The sequence below is a fragment of the Pseudonaja textilis genome, chromosome Z (genome assembly GCF_049901715.1).
Source record: "Pseudonaja textilis isolate UNSWEBS1 chromosome Z, rPseTex1.2, whole genome shotgun sequence".
NCBI classification, from domain to species: domain Eukaryota; kingdom Metazoa; phylum Chordata; class Lepidosauria; order Squamata; family Elapidae; genus Pseudonaja; species Pseudonaja textilis.
In genome coordinates, this window is record NC_142008.1 from 75,562,906 (window position 1) to 75,586,342 (window position 23,437).

The 23,437-nt window shown below is 34.5% G+C and overlaps 1 protein-coding gene across 7 annotated transcripts in view; it reads right to left on the reverse strand.

Moving 5' to 3' along the window:
* EZH2 (enhancer of zeste 2 polycomb repressive complex 2 subunit) overlaps nucleotides 1-16,459 on the reverse strand; it is a 97,373-nt gene extending 80,914 nt beyond the window's left edge. For 2 of the 7 annotated variants that reach the window (XM_087916868.1, XM_026702307.2), the window contains exons 1-3: nucleotides 16,310-16,459; nucleotides 3,623-3,747; nucleotides 1,452-1,553 (exon numbers count right to left, since the gene is read on the reverse strand). In XM_087916868.1, the coding sequence (XP_087772994.1) occupies nucleotides 1,452-1,553; nucleotides 3,623-3,739 (219 nt within the window). In that variant the 5' untranslated portion in view covers nucleotides 3,740-3,747; nucleotides 16,310-16,459. Of the gene's footprint in view, nucleotides 1-1,424; nucleotides 1,554-3,622; nucleotides 3,748-16,305 lie in introns of all 7 variants that reach the window. The other 5 variants (XM_026702305.2, XM_087916867.1, XM_087916869.1 and 2 more) reach the window with 3 other exon arrangements.
* Nucleotides 16,460-23,437: the final 6,978 nt, after the last annotated feature.

Genomic DNA, 23,437 nt, shown 5'->3' on the forward strand with positions numbered 1-23,437 from the left:
GTAGAGGAATGGAAATGTGAGAGCATTTCAAAAGGGACTCTCCTTAGTTTTCCAGAGAATAAAAGAAAGGAAAGGGAGAAATATTTTCAGTCTTGCAAGAGTCTGTTAATATAAGCTTATAATTAACAAGTACTCTTGATACTTGTTCTTGTCTGAACTACCCAACAGGACTAAGATCTCTCAACATACATCCCATTTTCCTACTCCATATGAAACTTCTGAAAGAATTCATTTGTTAACATAGAGTCAAGTAGCATCAGTATGCTGCTCATATTCATATATGCATCTCCTCTCCTAGCCAGACAAATGATGCCATCAAGATGTTTAGCCAATGCCAGGAGCTTATAAGGATCTAGACAGGAAGAACAGGTTTGTGACACAACCCTAGCAAAACTGAGCAGCTTTTAAGTTTTTAGAACCTTGGATGGGAAGGGTTTTTTTAAAATCTTTTATTCTCAGTGGGTTAACACGCATATACACACACATACACACACATACACACACCTCTCCAAAAGAGCACAATCAGAAACTCTTTTGGACTCACAGCTGTTGATTGGAGAGCAATTAACAATCATAGCTATGCTTGGTTCACTGTCATTCATTTCTCACATCCCAACTGAATTACTGCAATATTTGGGGGGGAAGAGACACAGGGGACTGCCCGTGAAAACACCCAGCTTTGTCTTATCTGAAATACATTGGCACATGAAGTTCTAAAACATCAAGGTCCATCCAGGGTTACACTATTGTTGCACAAGCTGCATCGAATTCCAGTCTGCTTCTGTGTAAAATTCAAGTTTTGCCTGGCATAGACAAGATTAATTGTCAGACCCTCTTATCTCCGAGGGTGTCTTTCTGTCCCACCAAATTGGATAAGACAAGTGACCACCAGGACCTTTCTGTTAAATATCATCCTGCAAGACCAGGAAGTTCATGGCTTGTTTGTCAAAGTGCCTGCCCTATGGAACAGCCTATCTCCAAAATCTAGAGGGTGGATGTTCTGATCTCTCTGGATTTTGGTAAAAGTGTAAATATCTGGCATTTCATGTAAGTGCTGGGTCAGGATATTATATTAGCCCAATATAGGTGTGAATTTGTAAGGTAAATTTGTTATAAATGAGTTAGTTATTGTATTATGATCATTCTAATTCTGCTTTTTGCTTAATTTGTAGTGATTTTTGCTGATCATTATCACCTAAAAATAGGCAGCCATATACATTTTTAATTAAATAAAACTAATCCCCTTCTTCCACATAATTTTATATAAATTCGTTGCCCAACCCAAAGGAATGAAGTTTCTAAGGACAATTCATAAGCACAGAATGTCATATTGCATAATAAAAAAGCAAACTAATTTTTCTCCAGTAAAACAGAGATGTGTTGACAACTTTGTAACTGGGTTTCTACAACACAGGTTAACCAACCTCCCTGGTCCCACGCAATGAGCTCACAGAAGTCATGATGTGTACAGGTTGTATCCGGCGTTGTTTCCATTCTTGATTTAAGATTTCTGTTCTTTCTTGTATCTTCTGACGATTATAATTAAACATGCTCTGAAATAAATGGCAGAAACAGAGACTGTACCCACACATATTTTTGTAATTATCTGGACTTCTAAATAATATCCATCTGTTAAAAAATAGTAATTTCACAAAAGCATATACACTACATGTATCATACATACTTCTATATAGTAATATAATTAAAATTTTAAAATATACCTTTTTTCAACTCTTACAACTATCCAATGGAAACAGATTGGGGTTTCTCTGTTGCTAACCAGAAAAAAAATCTTCCCTGGAATTTCAATGATGAAGGGACAATGACATTTACTGCACTCTCTGTAGCCATTCTCTGCAAACATTTCTCCTGTTCCAAATAGAACTATCAATCTTATTAAGGATTGTGAAGAATGCGTAGTTATAACTTCTCCCACTATGATCCTGAGTGTGGATGACAATATATAAGTAGTTATTGACTTATGATAACAATTGAGCCTGAAATTTCTGTTGCTAAGCAAGGCAGTTGTTAAATGAGTTGTGCCTCATTTTACAATCTTTTTTGCCACAGAGGGAATTATTGGTCATTAAGTGAATCTGGGTTTCTCCCATTGATTGTGCTTGTCAGTAGATGGCTGGGAAAGTTACAAATAGTGATGACATGACACAGGGACAATGCAACTATCATAATAAATACACCCCAGTTGCCAAGTACCTGAATTTTGATCTCATGACTATAAGGATGCTGCAATAGTCATAGATGGTCATAAATCACTTTTTCAGTGCTTTGTAACTTTGAACAGTCACTAGGTCTATTAATATGTAACAACATTTAAATATCTCAAAAATGGCTAATTAAAATCTAAAATTTAACTGTTTCAGGCCATACAAGAGGTCAACCAAACTATAAAATATTCTATTATATACTATTATCTCCATTACCATACAGCAGAATGCCAACACTATAGGCATCAAAATCAAAGAACTGCAATGTGATTGAAGGATGTTGACATAAATATTTTGCACAATCCTTTAGAGAATCTTAAGAGTATAATGAATGGATATAAACTAATAGGAATCCATTTTAATTAATTATAATGAACTGAAATAGAATAAAATCTTAAAACTGGCACCTTTTACTATTATCTTTCTTAGTCTATGTTTCTAGTCTTAGATTTTGAGTTTTCTGTACAAACAACTAGAAAGAAGAAAAATGCTGTTCATAGAAAAGGTCTTAAAAGTTATTATGTACATACAGTGTTTTTAATTTTACACATAAAAATGAAGAACATTGAAATTTACTAATGAAAAATATTCCTATATGATGAAATTAAACCAACAACTTAAAAACATAAATCATTCTACTATACTACCAATTTATATTTTTTCAAGCAATTTTAATTATATTTTCAGAATATATTTAAAACTATTAGTGTGTGATTATTATATTCTGTATATAAATCTTTCAAGATCACATGTGGATATTAATTTAATTTCTCACTAAATTGATTTCCTGAGCAGAATTAGAGGCAATCAATTTTACATGATTTGGAAAATCAATTCAGATTTAACTGACTTGCCTTCAAATTAATTGCCAAACTCAATTCTGCAGCTAAATTTGACAAGACTCTATATCTTAAATACACCTTGCTTATAAGCAATGGAACTTGAAATGGCATCCCAACTGTACTAATTTCATACACTCAAAAACTGTCTTAGGCTTTTTTTTTCCAGCAAGAATCTTCTCACACATAGCTAGTCAATTCCAAAACTAAAGAAAGTTTCAATAGGAGTTTGCAACCTAAGATGGCTGATTCTGTGTAAAGCAAAAAAGTCATTCTGCTATTAAACTCCAAACTATATGCTCAGAAAGATTAAAATTATGAATTTGGGATATATATGCATAATCTTTATGTTAACACTTTTTAGAATCTATCTGAAAGAGACAAAAATATCAAATGGAAAACAGCTAAATAGCCATACCAGGAACAATCAGTAAGAGTCACATTTTTTAATGCTGATATTGTGGGTTTCCTTCAGAATCAGCATATTTTAGTTTAAATATTAACAAAAACAACTAAAAATACTCTTTGGTTTCTATCTTGGAATTAGAAAGTAATTACCTTTACTTCATCTGCTCGTCTGAATCTCTTGAGCTGTCTAAGCCTCATATATTCTGATTTTACACGCTTCCTCCAACAAATTGGTCCTTTCTCAGATTTCTTTCCAGTCTGACCCATAGTTACCCCTGAAAAGAACAAAATGTGGATGTAGGATCAAACACAATCAGTTTTCTATATTTAAGTGTATCTGCCATTGATTATGTAAAAATGTTTATATAAATAAAAGAAACAGCGCTTATGGACATCACTTGTCAATTGGAAAATTATTTTCCTTATTGGAAATTCGAATCATATATTATTCATATCCCCCAGGAAAACAGTTACTCCATTCTAATGATGCTGGATTCAAGAGGCTATGTTAATAAGAGATAGTTATGATAATTGCTATTTGTAATTTCAAGTACTATCAATAAGTGAATCATTTACCTCTTGCTATTAGAAAAGGGTTGACCAAAACATAATTAAAAGTGTAATTTCTAGTCAAGAAAAATAATTCAAACATCCCATCAACTATAGTTATAAGTCATAGATTGAGGGTAGGAGTAAAAGTAACCATCACTAGCAGTCATGAACATTAATTCTCACTCTGAGATTATTATTCTCATTAATAAGGCCTCCAATTAATTTTATCTGAATTTCATATTTAGACAAATCCCACTCCCCCACTGACATTGTCTGAAGTTCTCTGGAAAGAAGCAGATGTCCCTCCAGGATGCTGTAACTGTTGTAGATACATGCTGAATTTTGACCACATGCTTATGGGGATGCTGTGACAGTCATAAATATGAGGGTTGGTTGTAAATCACCATTTTCAATACCATTGTAACTTCAGTCACTAAATGGTCATGTGTGTGTGTGTGACAATTATCCAAGACTGAGATTTTTCCTACAGCTTTGAAAGCTAGGATCAATAATTTTGTAACCTCTGGATGGCAGTAGAGAGCAATTTCTTTACCAGTTGGAGGCTGACAAGCTGTATTAAGAATAAAAAATATCCTTCATTTTAAAAAATCATCATTCAGAATCAGAATCAAGCTGGAAAGAACCTTGGAGGTCTTCTAATCCAACATCCTGCTCAAGCAGGAGAGACTATATAATTTGAGACAAGTGCTGTCCAGTCTCTTCTTAAAAACCTCCCGTTGTGAACCACCCACAACTTTCGAAGACAAGTTAATTGTTTTGTTAGGAAGTTTCTCCTCAATTCCACATTCTTTTCTCCTTCACTATTTCCATGTATTGTTTCTTGTTTTGCCTTCTGGTGCTTTGGAAAATAAGTCGACCGACCTCCCTTCTTTATGACAGCCCTTCTAATACTGGAATAGTGCTATCATATCACACTATTATGTTCTTTTTTCTAAGCTAGCCAAACCCAAATGCTGCAACCATTCTTCATGTTTTAGTCTCCAGGCCTTTAATCATCCTAGTTGCACTTTTCTGCACATTTTCCAAAGCCTCAACATCTTTTTTGTAATGTGACTAAAACTGGTTGCTATATTTTTAAAAGAGAAGTTGTCCAGGCTATTAAAAAGGTGTTATGGTAAATCCAATGTTCTGTCTTTCTATTGTGGCTGACAGGTAAATAAAATAAAATAAAATAAAAGAATGAATAAATAAAATAAAAAGAATGTAAAAATAGAGCTGTCTTAAGCAGGTTAGGTAGTACTTATTGAGCATAATCTATTTTTTTTAAATACAAGCTGTTGTTAGTTGCAGTTTACTTTTAAGATGAGTGCTCGAAGAAAAATTCTAAATGAATAAATAAGACAGTCTTTGTTTCAAGAATCTTCTACTGAAGTAAACTTCTGACAAGGCCCAAAATGTAAATTATGATACCTCAAATCAGAAGTATAGTAGTACCTTTCCAAGCTAACTTGATTTATTAAAGGCACATCTTTCATGACTGTATTCATTTAATCAGATACATGGAGGATGTAACTCTTGTGATGCCTCATACAAGTAGAGACTAAGGAGCAAGCTATTGCTTGTTTACGTTGCTCAACAGCATTAATGCATAACATAGATGAAGTAGCTGCAGTTGTACTAGGAAGTAATACCAATAAATCAAACAATATATCATTTTCTAGCAGTGGACAATGCAAGGTTTGATAAAGCTGAAAATTACCAGAGGGGACTCTTGTAATGAAAAAGATTCTGGTGTAGTTTGAAATAAAAGGATAGTTTAACCAGCAATGGTCCTTGGCCCTCTTGAGATAGTTTGATGATGGCTCTTGAGAATCTAGCTTATACTACTTATACTACAATTAGACTGAAATAAAATAAAGAACACCCAAAGAAATCACAACAAAGTTCCAGAAGTATTTCAGTAAAACACCTTATTTGGATTGTGTCATTTCTCCAATATTGCTAATATTCCAAATTTAGATGTTGTTTGCCAGAAATACAAAAAATATATGCACAAATATCCTTATTTAAATTCTGCAAATGAAATTTTCAAACTGTAACTTCAGTCATATTATCATAAAGTAGGAAATATGTGAATAGTATCATTTATAATTTTTAAAAATACTAACAATATGGAACTGAAAAGTGAATCCAATTGTAACCGTTTATCTTGGTTTTTTAAAATGTGAAATCCAAATGCTTCCTTTTATACAGATGCTGATAAAAAACAGCTAATCATTCAAGTCATCTAAATAGTTTACGCTTCCTTTTGCACAATGAATAGTTTTTCTTTTGAAATGATACATTGAGATACAAGGTTACGATTAAAAATAAAAACTTAACCTGGAGAGCATATATTGTAATGGTCATATTAACAACTGTCATGACTTATAATTCTGGACTCAATTGTGATCAAATGTTGATGACTATCTGTATTAATACAATAATATTCATCCTTCACAAAGAACTGAATGTTTCTTAGACACTTTTTTCAAACGTCATTCTGCACACTTAATAATATAAGCTTATAATTTTTTTAGTGTACAAGTTAGATATTTTGCATGTAAGAATCTATCAGCTTTCATAAGTAGAAATAGAGTATGCAGTTGTTGAGAAAATTTAATGCTTTAATGGGAACAATAATTAAAAATCTAGTGATTTTCTGGGAAAATATTTTGTATAGGAAACAAATGAAAAATTAGTATACTCCAATGTCAACTTCACCTACATACTTTATAGGAAATGATGGTAAATGAAGGCTCTATAGTTTTTAAGCTATATTGAAAAAACTATCCTCTTTTCAGTATTTTATCAAATGAACTATAATAATTAAAATTATGTATGCCTTAAGGGTAAGCTTTCTGTTGTTAGTGGATGGTTTATCGCTACCATGTCCAACTGTGACACAAAAAATAAGCATTATGAGGGGAAGAGGCCGAAGGATATAGTATCCAGCTGGGCAGGATGCTGTGCAAAGGTTATCTCAGGGAGTTGAGAAGGGCTTGGGAGGGCAGGCCATGTTTAAGTTAGGGGAGGTGTTGCAGCATGGGCCTTCACTAGGCCTCCCAGGGCCTTCTCCACTTTGAGACAACACATGCTTCACGTAATAACATATACAGTTGCTTAGCCAGGATTGTAGTCATTAAGCAAAGCAATCACAGAGATGGGCAGGTTAACAAGTTATGACTATAATTTCAAGGTCAATTGTGATTGTAAATCAAGACAATCTCTGCTGTGTTTATATTGTAAAACAATAATCATGTTCCTCTCTGTGATGGTCTTTCCATTATTTGAAAGTGTAATCACATCTCCACTTGAGTTATACATTTTCAATTCTTTTTAAATATTTTAACAATTACACAAGGGTTAAATAAAAATATACCTCCATCTCCTTAACTTTAAGATATTTAGGATAAGAATATTTTAATAAAGAAAATAATTTTCAAGATGAGTTACATCTCCACATAATCACCCCCATTTATTAAGCAATTCTGTCAGCAATGAATCAAGCTTTTTAAAATTGCCACAAAAGAACTTAATACTCTGTCTCTTCAGCCAGGTCCTTTGTACTTCTTCATTAAAATTAAACAGCTGCCCATAAACTTTTAGAAAAGTGAAAGATGAATGCTGTCAAGACTGAACTGTATTACAAAAGGGTAAGACTGTGAAATCCAACTTCACAATAGTTTCTGTTCAAACAAAAGTAATGTCTCTTTAACTGTCTACTGAGTGTCTCTTAATTAGTTCATCAATCTTTCTCTCATTACATGATGTTGCTATCATAGGGCAACCACTTTATTCTTGAACATAATTAACTCTTCCTGGTTCACTACCTTAATTCTTTTTTAGCTCAACAATATACAGTACTCACTTCAAAACCAGCATCACCATATACCACCTGCTTTGGTGATAAAAAAATTCACATTTGAAGGTGAATTTTAATTGCAAAGTCTTTTTTGACAGTAAAAAATCAATTAATGTGCATTGTTTAAAGTATGCTTATAAGTATTCACTCTGGGCTTTCACAAACTATATCAACACAAACTTCTCATTGCAACTTTTTGATTTCTAATGTAACTTATTTTATGTTTCTTATCTGAAAGAGTCACTAGAAATAATTCATTTAGATTGGAAGATCTGACTATTAATAAGATAAAATCTTCGGTGATTTTTATTCCACAATGGCTAAGTCCAACTGTCTGCTTTTAATATCTTTCAACAAGTAGCATAATATTAAGAGAATTTACAGAAACATGTACCATGTAGAGATTTGACTGAATATGAAAATCTTATAAAACATAATTTGGAGCATCTTTTGGGTCTTAAAAATTGTTGAAAGTATGACTCAGAGCCTGTTCATCAAATTAAACAAATTATTTAAATGGATAAAGGATTTAAATGGAGTAATAGATATTCAACAATTGGAATTTTAATGAAATAATTTTACCAAATTGTATACTTTAAAAAATTAGCATGTTTCATCATTGATATGTTGTCCCAGTCCAGGCTGAAAAAAGAAATACTTCAGTCTCAAAAAATTATTAGAACTGCAATGAACTGGTTGAATCATTCTTTTATATTTGCTGAGAATGTTTAAAGCTCAAAAATTTTGGAAAATAATTCATATACTAAAATGAATAAAATCTTAAGTTAAATTCATAATCAACCTAATATTTTTACTACACTTTACAATATCATTCATTCCAAAAAGTATATCAAATTAGCACTGTATATACTATATATATATATATATATATATATATATATATATATATATATATATATATATATATATACACATACATACATACATACATATACATACACACACACACACACATACACACATATACACACACACACACACACACACAAACTATTGCAAAAAATATTATATGCTTTTTATTGGAATAGATATTTGTTCCCTTTTATGGAAGAATGGTTAATTAAATTTCAGGTATGGCAATCACATCATGCTGTGCTTACTGACTCAGAAAATTCACTTAATGATAGAAACCAAAATTGCTGCAACTCCCATTATAAGTTGCCATAGTCACATGACACATTTTATGACCATGTCACTTAATGACAGAGTTCCCAACTACCACAATCAAGCAAATATTGCCTATATATTAAAAGTTGGGTTTCGTTTTAGATACTAATTTAATTGTCATACCATCTAATCTACTAAACTACTCAGGAAATGAGCTGAGATAGTTAGTTTGGAAAAACTTATTTTTGATAAATCCATGCCAACTTCATATCATTACAACTTTGTCCTACAAAGATCTTACCTTTTTAGATATAGTAAAAATTTAGAGCCAGTAACAACTAGCATGTATGTGCAAAGGGAATCTTTATCTTTATCTAACATCTTTTAGTTCATTAAAATTGCTGTATTTTCAAAGAATAAGATTAATGTTTGACTACATTCTACAGTAGTTTTCCTTAAGGAACTTAAGCATTACATGGATTATTTCCAGATATTATTTTCTCCTGATAATCCTGCAATTTCCATTTCCTTGACTATACTTTCAGTACCAGTGATTATCAGGTGAAGGATGACCCATTTTCTTATTCCCTGGTTCTCTGGAGAAAGTCACCATCAAAACAATTTAGGAATAACCTGAAAGAGTCATACTTTTCAGAACTGAATTTCCAATGTGTATTACTGCATACTTCATACCTCCAGTCATCAGTAGTTTTAGTGTTATTACTCTTTCTTTCTGGATAATTATCTACATCCAAAATATTAACCATTCTGAAATGTGACTCAAGATAAGATCCCATTATTATATTTCCATTTTCTTCTATAGCACATAAGCACTAACCTGAAGATTTTCTTCAGGATATATATCTCTAATCCCATGAGATACAATTTAAAGCAATTCTCATCATGCTTACCACAGTTAAGGCAGTTTACTTATAATAGATAAAAAAGGTGTCATACTTGCAGTCTGTGATTCATATAATGAAGGCTGTGGTCCCAAAAAGTAAGTATCATCATCACCACCACCATATCCACAGTCATTTACTTGTAATATAATTCTCTCTTCCAGTGTTCTTCCACAAACTGGGAAGCTGGATGATAAATTATAAATAACTTTTCTTCCTAGATCTTCTTTGCAGTATCTTTTGTCCATGTAGTTAATAGTTATCAGTGGATTTGATAAAGAGTTGAAAATAGTTTTATTGCACATTGGGCCCCTACCTTTGTTTCACAATGGATACAATTGTTCTCTATTTATTTTGATTCCTCATAATAGTCACTCTCTATCCTCTTTCAGAAGCTGTATCCCCAATAGCCTTTAATGATTCACTATCGTTGCCTATACTGCACTGTTTATTTTATAAACTCAAATCTTATCTCATCTGCAAAGATCTTCCAAGGTTTCTAAATTTTAATAAAATCACCTTTATCACTTGCTTCTTATACATTGGACTTGCCTGATTCTCTTACTTATGTAGAGGTGTTTCTCTTGTTAATTATAGCAATTGCTTCTTTATCTAATAATAGATAAACCACTGGTCTTTAGTATAGTTATTTGCTGCTCTCATCTTTTGACTTTTCTTCAGATATCCCTACAAACTTTTAAATATTTAAAAATATGGATTTGCGAAAACCCAAAATATGCCATATACAGTACAGCTACAACTTTTGTCTTCACTATTGTTTAAGGCATCTTCTCAAGTTAATCAAGTGTAAGCTGTTGAGCACTGCTGATAAGACCTTCATTAAATCTGACAATGTAACTCAGGTGATCTATAATTTTTTAGACATCTTACTGAAGCATCAATTCATTGATCAAACATTGCTAGAAAATGATTGCTAGGAATAGAGACATTACATGACCATAAAATATACAGAAAACACTTTGTTATGAAAGGATTAACATGCTTTCTGTGAGTTTCCAATCGTATTTTTAAAGCAAACACACAATTTTCTTGTAATTTTTTTAGAATTCTTTTTTTTTCAATACAAATTATTTGCATGATAATGAAATCATCATCCCTATATTCAGTTACATACATATAACGAATTCTTAATTTTGTTCTTTTAGGGCAATTAGCGTTAGCTCAGAAATAGATGTAATAGGCAAAAACCAGAAAACCAAAAAGGGAATATGCCTAAATTTAAATTACTCCAACACTATTCACTACACTCCTCCATAACTTCTAACTTCCAAATCATTTTTGCTTCCAGTTTTTCCATACAATTTGTATATTGTCTTTTCTGCTTTACTGCTTAAATTTATACTTTCATACACAGCCACAAAACTCCAAGTAACATTAATGCACACTTTCTGATATGTATTTTAATTTCTTTTTATTATTAAATCTATAATGCACTTCCACAATCATCAATCCAGGACACTTTCATTTAGATTTATGACATTCTTCCTTTTTCTGTTGGTTTTATACACTCATTAATTTATTCTATTTTGCCTTTATTCTCTTGTATTCCATGCAATCTTCTATATAATAAGCAACTAGGTTGCCAATCTTAGTCATATCCTTTTCATATACAATGTTTGTTGGGTATGATTTCAGTGAGCCTTACCTTGGTTTGGTCAGTTTACCATAAGCACCACTCATTTTTACCCCAATATGCTCATTCTAGTTAAGCAAGCTTGATTCTCTAATGAAGGAACTTTCTGGAAAGTCAACATATTCTTATTTATACCCCATTACTTAAAAAAGTACAGGCAGGCATATATGTTAGGAATTTTCAGTTTTTTCATGCCATAGAACTTGCTGATTAAAAGGAAAGTCTCAGAACCTCTGATCAACTGCCACTGCTTAGTGATAAAGTTGGCAATAAAAATGATTTGATATAATTTATGCTAATTTATGTATTAAAATTTTGAAAACTGCATAAAAATGCATGCATCAAGTTATTCTACCCAAACATATAAATGCCACTATTTTGATGTACAAAACTTAAAATTAATGTTCTGGCCAAATAAATTCAGTATTGATCATTTTCCTTCAGAAAAATTATTACAGACCGTGGTTGTATTCCAGAGATTTTTTTTAAAGTTGATTTCTCCAAACTTTATCAAAACCCCTTTTTTTTACATTATGATAATGTTATCTGCTTTGGTCAGTTTACTTCTTCTTTATTGCTCCCTCCCTTTGCAAATATTTCTGGTATTCACTTCATGAACTTAGCCATATCCCTGCAACTGCTGGATATTGAATTTAGGCAGATAAAAAATTATTTTTAAAATCCATTTTGACAATGATAGCATTTGTCACTCAAAAAGGCTGAAAATTAATATTTTCCATTGCTCTGATAAATGAAAGCAAACATTTATTTAAAAAGAATTATAGTAGATTTGAAAACCAAAGCTACTTAACTCATTTTATTTCAATCTATTGTGGTTCTCCTGGACTTTAATGAACTACAGCTTCAGCAACTTTAAGCAGAATGCCCAGCCCAAAAGAGCACTCAGCAATCCTTAGAGGTTGCTGGTTCGCTACTTGGGTTTTGGTATTTCATTTTTTGACAAAATATATTTTATGCTTATCAAGTGTGTTTGTAATGTAGTGAGATAAAACTGTAAAAGTAAAAAAAAAGCAAAGAATAAGTTTGAAAATTCCTGATGCATGAGACCCAGCCTTATATGCATTAGTAATGTTCAAAGTTCTTCAGGACATATCTTATTTAATTTTGATTATACTGTATCAGTAAATACTGACAATTCATATAGTTTTGTACAAAAACAGTAACAGTGGACCAATTAGTATATTAAAACACATATTATTTATTTGATTATAGTCATCCCACTCCAAACAACAGTACTTAACTGATGCTAATGTGAAGGGATACTACAATAAAGAGCTGATATTTTATTATAAAGTTCTATTTACATTTTCAAATAAGTTGTATATGAAATACACATAGGCCAGAAAATCTGTCATTAATTTCCTCACTGTAACAAATACAAGGCAATAAACAATTGTCTGAAAAAGAAAGCACACCCACTTTTGAGTTCTATGGTTTTATGTATTAGGACATAATAAAAATCATCTGTTCCTTAGCTGTTCTTAAAAGTAGGTAAATGCAACCTAAGTTGAACAACAATGCATGACATTTTGCACCATGTCATCATTTATTTTACAAAAAGAAAGCCAAAATGAAAAAGCCAGTTGTGTAAAACTAAGTACATTTTATGATTCAATAGCTTGTATAAACACCTTAGCAGCAATAACTTGAAGTAATCATTTTCTGCATTACTTTCTTAGCCTTTCACATTGTTGTGGAAGAATTTTGACCTGCTCTTCTTTAAAATATTACTTCAGTTCATTAAGATTTGTGGTTATTTATTTAGGCACAGCTCTCTTGAGCATTTCAATCAGGTTGAGGTCTGGACTTTGACTGGGCCATTGTAACACTTGATTCTTTTCTTTTCAATCATTCTGTTATAGATTTGCTCGTGTGCTTGGGATCATTGTTCTATTGCAAGACCCAGTGTCAGTCAAGCTGACAGGTCACATTTGACTTTAGAATATTTTAATATACAGAGGAGTTCATGGTCCATTCAATGACAAGGTGTCCAGGTGTTCTGGCTGCAAAACAAGCCCAAATCATCACTCCTCCACCACTATGCTTGACACTTGGTATGTTTGTGTTGATAGCTATGTTTGGTTTTTGTTAAAATATGGCACTGTTCATTATGGCCAAATAACTTCACCGCTTCTCTGTCCAAATGACAGAATTCCAGAAGTCTTATGATTTGTTCACATCAACTTTGCAAATCTAAGCCATATTGCCATGTTCTTTTAGAGAGAAAAGGCTTTCTCCTGGCAACCCTGCCAAATAAAGCATATTTGTTCAGTCTTTAATTGTACTGTCATGAAACATAACATTTAACAAACTGAGGCTTGTAGTCTGAGATGTAACTCTCAAATTTTTTTGCAATTCCTCCAAGTCTTACAGTCTGATCTTATGGTGAATTTTGGACATCCACTCATGAGGAAGATTGACAACTGTCTTGAATGTTTTCCACATCTTCCTCATTGTAGAATGTTGGACTATAAATTGTTTGGAAATGTCCTTAAAACCCCTTTCATATTGATGGGCAGCAACAATTGCTGATCTCAGATAATTGCTCATGTCTGTACTTTTTGGCATTGTTAACTCCAAAGCCAAAAACCAGCAAACTTCCAAAACTTTGACTTTTATAGATATAGTTATACTTGAGGATCAATTGATAAAGGGCACTTGATTAGCAACACCTGGCTATTATATAGCCTCTTCATACTTATGAAAGTAGGAAGGGTGTACTTAAGTTTTTTTTGCAGATGGCTTTCCATTTTGGCTTTCTTTTTGTAAAAAAATGATCACATGGTGTAATGTCATGTGTTGCTATTCATCTGAGGCTGTATTTACCTACCTTTAAGACCTGCTAAGGACCAGATGATTTTTACTATGTTCTACATAAAACCACAGAACTCAGAGAGGGTGTATTTTCTTTTTAACATCACTGTAGACAAGACTTTTTTCAATATAATTATTGCAGAAGGCATTTATCTACACAATATTGCTTTTAGTTGGGTAAATATAACTTTTAAAGTTCTTGTTCATTTTATTCATAATCATTAATGATTTCAAATTTCAATCCTGTTACAGCCACAAAAATACTACAAAAAATAATTTTATTTCTTAAAGTAAACCTTTGTAGGTTATATGCTATAGTGAGCTATACAGCAGTATCAATTTCATATAGTGAGCAGAGCTGCTAGTGATCATATAAATCAACTGGGAGTTTTTAGATCAATTTAAAATAATCTGCTAATTAAATGAACAGTTCAATTCAAAATAAACAATTTTATAAATATGCAAATATTTACAAAACTTTAAGTGGCACTTCTTAAGTGAGGTTTTGTTATAGTACAGTATAGGATGTTACTTCCAAAACAGTACATATTGAGACATGTCCAGGGATTATCTGAAATAAAAAATACTTCCATTGATATTTTTAGCAAAAATCCATTATGGGTTTAAATTGTTTAGAATAATCACTGTTTGCCATATTATAATCTGCTTACAAAATCTGAGTGTTTTAATAATAGCAGTTTGAATACTTATATTTAAATCAGAAATGAACTGAAGAAAGGTCAGCATTTTATTGTTTTTAATCAATATTGCTCCAGGGTAGGCTTACTCATCCCTATTCAGAAGTCAATCTCTTCCACTCAAACACATTTATTTCCAAATAGGTATATACAGAATCACAGCTGGTATTTTTTACATTTTGGGAATTACAATACTGAAACTTCTTTACTGGGAATTCATCTTCCATTCCATATCCAGCTTAGATAGAATAACATAAGATTCAGCATACTTAAATCTCTTCTTTCTCTACTCCCTTTGGAAATAATTTTCCTTTGTTATCATTAAGTGAAAATTATGTTTCAATTAAAGTATTTAAATTCCCAGTAATTTACAAAGAGATCTTCCTTTCAAACAATTACTGCAGCCCAAAATTGAATGCTGTGAAAGAGTTCTGTTGGATTTGAGTAGAGAAGGACAGGAATACATTCTTATCTCTAAAAAAATAATCAGCTCTGCTCCTTCCTTCTGCAGATGAGCTTCTGACTCTTCATCCATCTACCTGTTCAGTCACATTATTTTGTCTACAGATCTGGAAATACTTAGGTGGCTCAGAAAGCACCAGTGTGAACAAAGGATAATTTTCATTCAGCACTTGTTCTCATCACATCCCAAGAGTTTGCACCTCTTGAAAGCTAATTTCTCTTAAAATAACTTGTCATATGATGCCCATTGTCTAAATAACCACATACTATTCAAGACACCCAGCATTTAGAAATGTTTAGTTGTGTGCAAGGTGCTGAACGAAGAAGTAAAATTAAAATTTCTCAGTTCCCAAACAATCTCTGCTTCCTCGAAAATGCCTTTCCTTTTTCATAGATTCACTTCCATCCCGAATCTAATCTCCCATACGCCCTCAGTCGCCACCCCCCATTTAGCCTCATTTCTCCGCACTTGCTGTAAGCCTCGCTTACCCTACTAGTACCCCTTCTAATTCAAGCCCTACTGTATTTAACTAGAGGAGGGGCTTTCAGAGACACCTCTCCCAGGCTGCCCTTCGTAGCAAGCCCCGCCCCTCTCTCCTATAGACAACCCCCACCTTAACTTGCCTGAGTCCCATCCCCCGCCCCTAAGCACGACAAAGAGCCCCTGAGCGGGTGTGTCTTTCCCGTCCTCTGCCCGTCGCCCATTTACTCGCTAGCCCACTCCCTGGTAGTAGCACCTACTGCCGCCGGTGGCTTCCCGCCCACCGCGCTGCCTTTCACTTTCTGTCCGATCGTCGGGTTCACTTCACTGATCTTCCCCGTCTTCTTGTCCCCAGCTTCGGACAACAGAGCGCCAAACCCCGCGGCGGCCCAATGGCCACCGCTCTCATTGGAGAAAACCTGCCGTCGTCTGGATTGGATCTCTCACCCCTCCCCGCCCAGCGGGGCCAGGCAGCTACCAATCGGAGGTAGAAGGAGGCCGTGTCAGCGGCAATAGAGGGGTGGGGAATTCGCTTCTATCCCCCCTCCTCCTCCCCACGTGCGGGGCGGGAAAGGAGAGGGAAGTTCTTTGTTCTCGCACTGGTTGACTAAGAAGAGATGGGGAGCTTTCTCCTTTTCTTTTCAAAAACTTAATACCACCCCCTCTCCTCTTTACCACCAAGCTCTGTTACCGTATACTCTGCGGAAAGAGGTGACTGAAGCGTGAAAAGTCTTCCTTATAGGGGTGCGATCGGAAAAAGAATTCAATCCCCGTCTAAACAGAAGGAACAAGTGTCCTAGCGGAGCATTCGCCCAAATCAGCTCTTTAAGTCAGGCTACCGTTAACGGTCTCTAACTGGTACGCTTTTTTTTTTACACGCGCGCAAGTGTCAGTGAGCGCGCTTCGTGATCGGGCTCAGTGCCCAGCTCCCGCCGTCTCCTGTTGCAGTCACCGCCCACTCGGAGAGTTGCTGTTTGCTCCAGTAACGAAACGGATGTAGGCAAAGCGTTGTCGAGCGAATTGCCCAACATATTTCACTAATTTCGAACAGAATTATATTGCATCCGTGGATATTTAATATATATATTATATCAAGAAATATTAGTAGGAGGTGGTGCTTTTGTTTTTAAATTCAACTGCAAATCATGTTATATAGACCAAAAAACGGAAATTATCTTGAACTTAGAATTTCCTGTGCCATAGAAACTTAGGCTACAACTGCTATAATGTATAGCATGTATAGTGTGAGCCACATTTTTTCATAAAAATAGATAAAACTTGCCTTGTGCATTCATTAAACTCTCAGCCTCCCATGCCTTGGAGAGAATTGTACTTTGGAGTAAGTAATTTGGGCTGATTGGCACTAATATATTTTATCAAGTACAGGTAACACTCGACTTACGACCATAATTGAATCCAATTTTTTTGTTAATAGATGAAACATTTGTTAAGTGAATTTTGCCCCATTTGGCAACTGTTTGTGCCACAGTTAAGTGAATCACTACTGTTAAATTACGAACACAATCTGACCCATTGACTTTGCTTTTCAGAAGATTGCAAAAGGTGATCACATGACCCCCAGGATACTGCAACCATCATGAGTCAGATGCATCAAAATTTTGATCACATGACTAGGATGTTGCAGCAGTCTTAAGTGTGAAAAATGGTTATGTCACTTTTTTCAGTGCTGTTGTAACTTTGAACAGTCACTAAATGAACTGTTGTAACTGTTGTAAGTCACTGCCTGTATTCAGAAGACTTTACTAGCTTTTTTTACAGGACATGAATTTTCAGTGAACCATGATACATCAAATTAACCATTAAAGTCAAATTTCTAGGTTCTATCATATCACAAGACCTAAAATGGACACCCAACATCAAAAACGACATCAAAAAAGCATAACAAAGAATGTTCCTTCAGTGCCAACTCAAAAAGCTCAAACTGCCGAAGGAGCTGCTGATACAGTTCTACAGAGGAATTATTGAGTCTATCATCTGCACCTCTATAACTGTCTGGTTTGGTTCTGCAACCCAACAAGACAAACACAGACTTCAGAGAGTAATTTGGACTGCAGAAAAAACAATTACTACCAACCTGCCTTCCATTGAGGACCTGTATACTGCACGAGTCAAAAAGAGGGTTGTGAAAATATTTATAGATCCCTCACATCCTGGACATAAACTGTTTTAACTCCTACTCTCAAAATGACACTATAGAGCACTATACACCAGAACAACTAGACACAAGGACAGTGTTTTCCTCAACGCCATCACTCTACTAAACAAATGATTCCCTCAACACTGTCCAACTATTTACAAAGTCTGCACTACTATTACTATTAATCTTCTCATCACTCCTTATCACCCATCCCCTCCCACTTGTGACTGTATGATTGTAACTTTGTCTCTTGTATCCTTATGATTTATATTGACTGTTTCCTAGTATGATTTGATTGCTTATTGTACCCTATGACTATTATTAAGTGTTGTACCTTGTGATCTTGACTCTTGATGAATGTATCTTTTCTTTTATGTACACTGAGAGCAACTGCACCAAGACAAATTCCTTGTGTGTCCAATCACACTTGACCAATAAAGAATGAAAAATGGCTCTGAGATGAAATATAGGGAAAACCAAATTAATGGCCATAGGTTTGGCACCCAAACTCTACCTATGTATGTATTAATAAATTAAGATATCGGTTTATAACTTCTGTCTTTTAGGACTGACTGTCTACATTAAAGGCACTGGCAATCAAGAAATATTCTGCAGACCCATACTTAGCAAAATAGCAACACATCTTAGATAATACATTTAGAAGCTGTGATGTGTCAATACATACAAAGATCAGATTTGTGCAAGCAAATCTGTTACATGGAAATGAAAGCTGGACTTCGAAAAATACAAGAGAAAGTGTATTCACACTTTTGAAGTATAATACTGGGAAAGACTGCTGAGAATGCCAAGGATAAACCCAGAAATTAAAAAATGAATCATGGAACAAATCAATTCACAGTCCTTTTTCAAGAAATGAATAAGCAGGCTCAAATCTGTCCCATTTTGGACATATGCAATTACTTAACTCTTGAGAAATCCATGATGCTCAGTAAATTGGAAGGAAAAAAAAGATAATAGTAAGCTGGATGGGCTTAATTATAGGAATGATTGATGCATTGTTGGAAAACTTAAAAGAATCAAGCTAGGACAGATTATACAGAAGGTCTATTTATATGGTTATGACAGATTTGATGGCACATAATCATAGATTAACACAGTTTATAAGTAATCATCACTTACTGACCGGTCACTTAATAACTATTCAAAGTTACAACCAATTCTCCAATGGTTACTTTTGACATGTCCACAGGGTTTCAGTGCTTTGTGCATGTGCGCATATGCATGCACACACACAGTCAAATGATCACATATTAACAACTGCAAACAACCTAAAATAGAAATTCTGCACTCAGATGTAATCTGGAAGACTACAGTTGAGTCTTCCGGACCAGAGGTCCCCAACCAGTGGTCCGCGAGAAAATTTTGGTGGTCCGCGGCACACCCAGGTGGAAGAGCTGCTCCAGAATGACCAATGTGCCAGTCCTGTGACTAGAGCTCTGGATTATGGGACTGGCCAGGCAGCTTGTGGTAAGGCTGGAAATCGCCACCGTAGAGCGTGCAACTTGCAACTTTGCAAGAGGTGAAAGATGTAAGAAGTAGCATAGCACTTGTTGGCTGGAATGAGTGCTGTTGTACAAGAAGGGGTGGGGATGGCGACGCAGGCAGGCCGAAGCAACAGGTATTGGCAACCTGTGGCTCTTCCCCCAGGTTTGGCTTCCTGTTGGCTAAACCCACCATTGGCTGGCCCCATCCCCCACCCTTCCCTCCCATTCACTCCTCACCAGGCCTGAGAAGGGAAGGGTGGGGGGTGGAGATTTGCTCCATATTGCAAAACAGGAGCAAAGCTTCATCTCTTGCTGATCTCATGAGCATTTCTTCCAGTCCTTGTTAGTGCTGCATGACTGGGAGACATGGAACTTTCTCTCTGCCCCAAAGCACTGGCTGGCCCCGCTGAGAGAGATGAGAGAGACAGAGAGAGAGATGAGAGAGAGAGAAACAGAGAAAGAGAAATGAGAGAGAGAGAGAAAGATATGAGAGAGGGAGAGAGAGAGAGAGAGATGAGAGAGAAAGATGAGACAGTAACAGAGAGAAAGAGATGTGAGAGATGAGAGAAAGATAAGAAAGAGATTAGAAAGAATAAGAGATGAGAAAGATGAGAGAGAAAGAGAGAGATGAGAGACAGAGAGATCTTGAGAGAAAGAGATGAGAGATCCTGTCTTTTTTGTTTTTTGTGGAAAACAGGTCCAAATGACTGAATGTTTAAGGTTGCAGAAATAGGCAGCCAAGCAAAGTGCCTGAAGGACCCCATCCCATCACTGGGAGTCCAGGTATTTCAATGAATGACGCACTGGATTCATATTAGTGATCTGCGGGATTTAAAACTATGAATTTAGTGGTCCCTGAGGTCTGAAAGGTTGAGGACCCCTGTTCTGGACCACAATAAAGAAAGATTAAAAGAGAATTATCTGCACTATAGTTACGTGTATTGTATGAATGTAATTCTTGTGTTCAGAAGAATAAGATATTTTTCCTACAATGGAAGACATTATAAACTCCTTAAGAGGAGAATTTTAATACTTTATTAATATGGTCATGTTATCTACTAAAGGCACAGTTGATGCTAAATAATAAAGGGAGTTACAAGTATACAAAAAAGAGTACAAGTTAAAATCAGTTAACAAGCATATCATTGCATTGTTTTTATTTATTTGATGTTCTTGGATAATCAACTCTCAATTATAAACAAAACAATTATGTAGTCAATGCAAACAACTATTACAATAAAATTACTATTAATTTTACTATACTATTATAAAAGTTAATCCAAGAATTTATGGTTCTAGTAGAATTTTCAGAAGAAAAATTTGAAGTCCGAAGGATTAGAATTTGCAGGTGCTCAGGAAATGAGTGGCTTTATTGAAACTGAGAAAATGTTGAAACAGAAAATATTGAGATTTGCTCAAAATTGACTTATCTGTTTTGAGATGTACAATCACCATATCCAATATTGTGTTGCATATGAATGTAGATAATTTACCTGATTTTTCCCCCCATTACATATAAAATGTTCTTAGTACTATACTTGAAGGACACTTCTGAATAAGCATTTCCTAGAACTAATTGCTATATGTTGCAAATAAATTTTCATTTGATTTACCACATTTCAAAAGAAGGTTGTATGTGCATACAATAAGTCTGTACAAAGCATTCTTTCAAATTCATTCTTTCAACATATATTGCAATGTGCAGCTAATGTAAGTTAAGTACCTCTCTATGTATAGGCTACTGTACATAAATGGGATGTGCCACATAACCACCATGGAGGCAATTTTTTCATGGTGGCAGTCAGTTTTGTCTTATTTTTCTTTTGCCACTACCTGAAATTCAGAATTAACTGTTGTTAAAAGAACATTTCTAACAGTAATTTTACTGTTACAAATGTTCTTTTAACAACAGTTAATTCTGAATAAAATTCAGTTGATTTAACAAGGAAGCAATATTCAGGAATAGAAAAAGATTGACAGGGTATCTAGGAAGATTAATTCTGTAGCTTGCACAGTAGTTTTGTACTACTTTGAACAGAAGGTTAGCATTCTTCCAGTAAAGCACTAAATCTATACAAATGAGTCATGCTTTAATTGGCAGGTGGTTTCCCAACTGACTGGTGATGTTGATAAAGTTGGAGGAGAGCAACCATCACTGCAAAGGAAATGATAATAATGTTCTCTAGCTGCAAGCAAAAATAATGGGCTGGCAATAGGAACACCAGCATTTCTGCTTGTTTTTCTGTTAACTCACAAATTCAAACAAAGCACCTTAAGCTCGGGGGGAAAGCCTTATCTATACATGCATTTTTATCTGGCTGCATGAGTTTTTAAGGTAAGTAACTTTTGAATTATTTAAACTTTAAAAAATAATAACTTATTACAGTAGGCCAAGAAATATATAGTTCATTAATATGATTAATTTTAAAAAAGTATCTGTGTCGTGTTACATTTAACTACCAGATGATAGAAAGGTAATTACATGTAAAATAATATAGTACTATCATAGTGGTTCACATGGTAAGAACATTGGGTTGTAGTTTTACAAACTTGCATTTGAGACTCAAGTACTGCTGTCTTGCAGGATGAGTTCCCATAATTCACTACAGCTCCTTGACAGGAACTGAAAGCTCCCATATGCGTCCCTCTGGGCAACAATGACGTCACCAGCTAACCTGGAAGGTGGCTCTGGCACGACCGGGACAGGGGGAATCACAGCAATATTTTTTAGCAGAAAAGAATTAATGGTTTTACAAATTAACTTTTACAAATCAAAATGAAAACAAGCTTCCCAGGCTACAGGTGGTTCTCAACTTAACAACTGTTGTTCAATAGCAATTCAAAATTATAACAGTTCTGAATGGATTTACAATCCCTGGTCTAAATTCTGATTGTTGTAATGCGATCATGTGGTCAAAATTCAAGTTCTTCTCAGTATGCGCATCCTACAACTGTGGGAGCTCTACAACTTCCCTCCGCTTTGCCCTGTGTTGGCTCTTGGGTGAAGGCTAATCTGCCTTTGTTTTTTTTAGTAAAAGTTTTATTGGATTTTCACAAAACATAAAACATCTTTTTTTGAGAACAGCATGATTCCAGGTTATCACATCTCCATACAGACATAATCTCAGTTGCATATTCATCTTTGTATTCAATTTCATATCTTATCACTATTTTATCAATTTTTCAATAATTCTTCTCTTCCCTTACTTTCCTCAGCCTTATTTTATAATTAACTCATTCCTTTCTAATTCAATTACATATCTTTTTCTAAATTTCTATGTCTTTCTAGTCATTATACTTGTACTCTTGTCTGTCCTACTTACAGTTTCATAGATTCTTTTCCATCATCATCCCAAAAGGGAAGAGAAAGAAGAAAATTCCCTCCCCTTCCAGGCATTAAAAAGCAAGGTTTCCACTATAATAACCAAATAGAGCAAGGGTCGCCAGCCTTTTGGACCTCAGGGACCACCAAACTCATAATTTTAGATCCCAGGGACCACTAAACAGTTCTGTTGGCATGGCCTAATTTGTGGGTGTGGCTTCATGATCATGTGACTGGCTGGGCACGGCTTGTATGTAAATATTATAAATATTTATATAAATATTGATTTTTTTTATAAAAAAAGAGCAACTTTTACCCAAAATCAGGCAAAGCAGGCAGGCAGATTGAGTTGCTCACATAATCACAGATTCATTCAGAGATCTATCTATCTGCCATTGGCTAG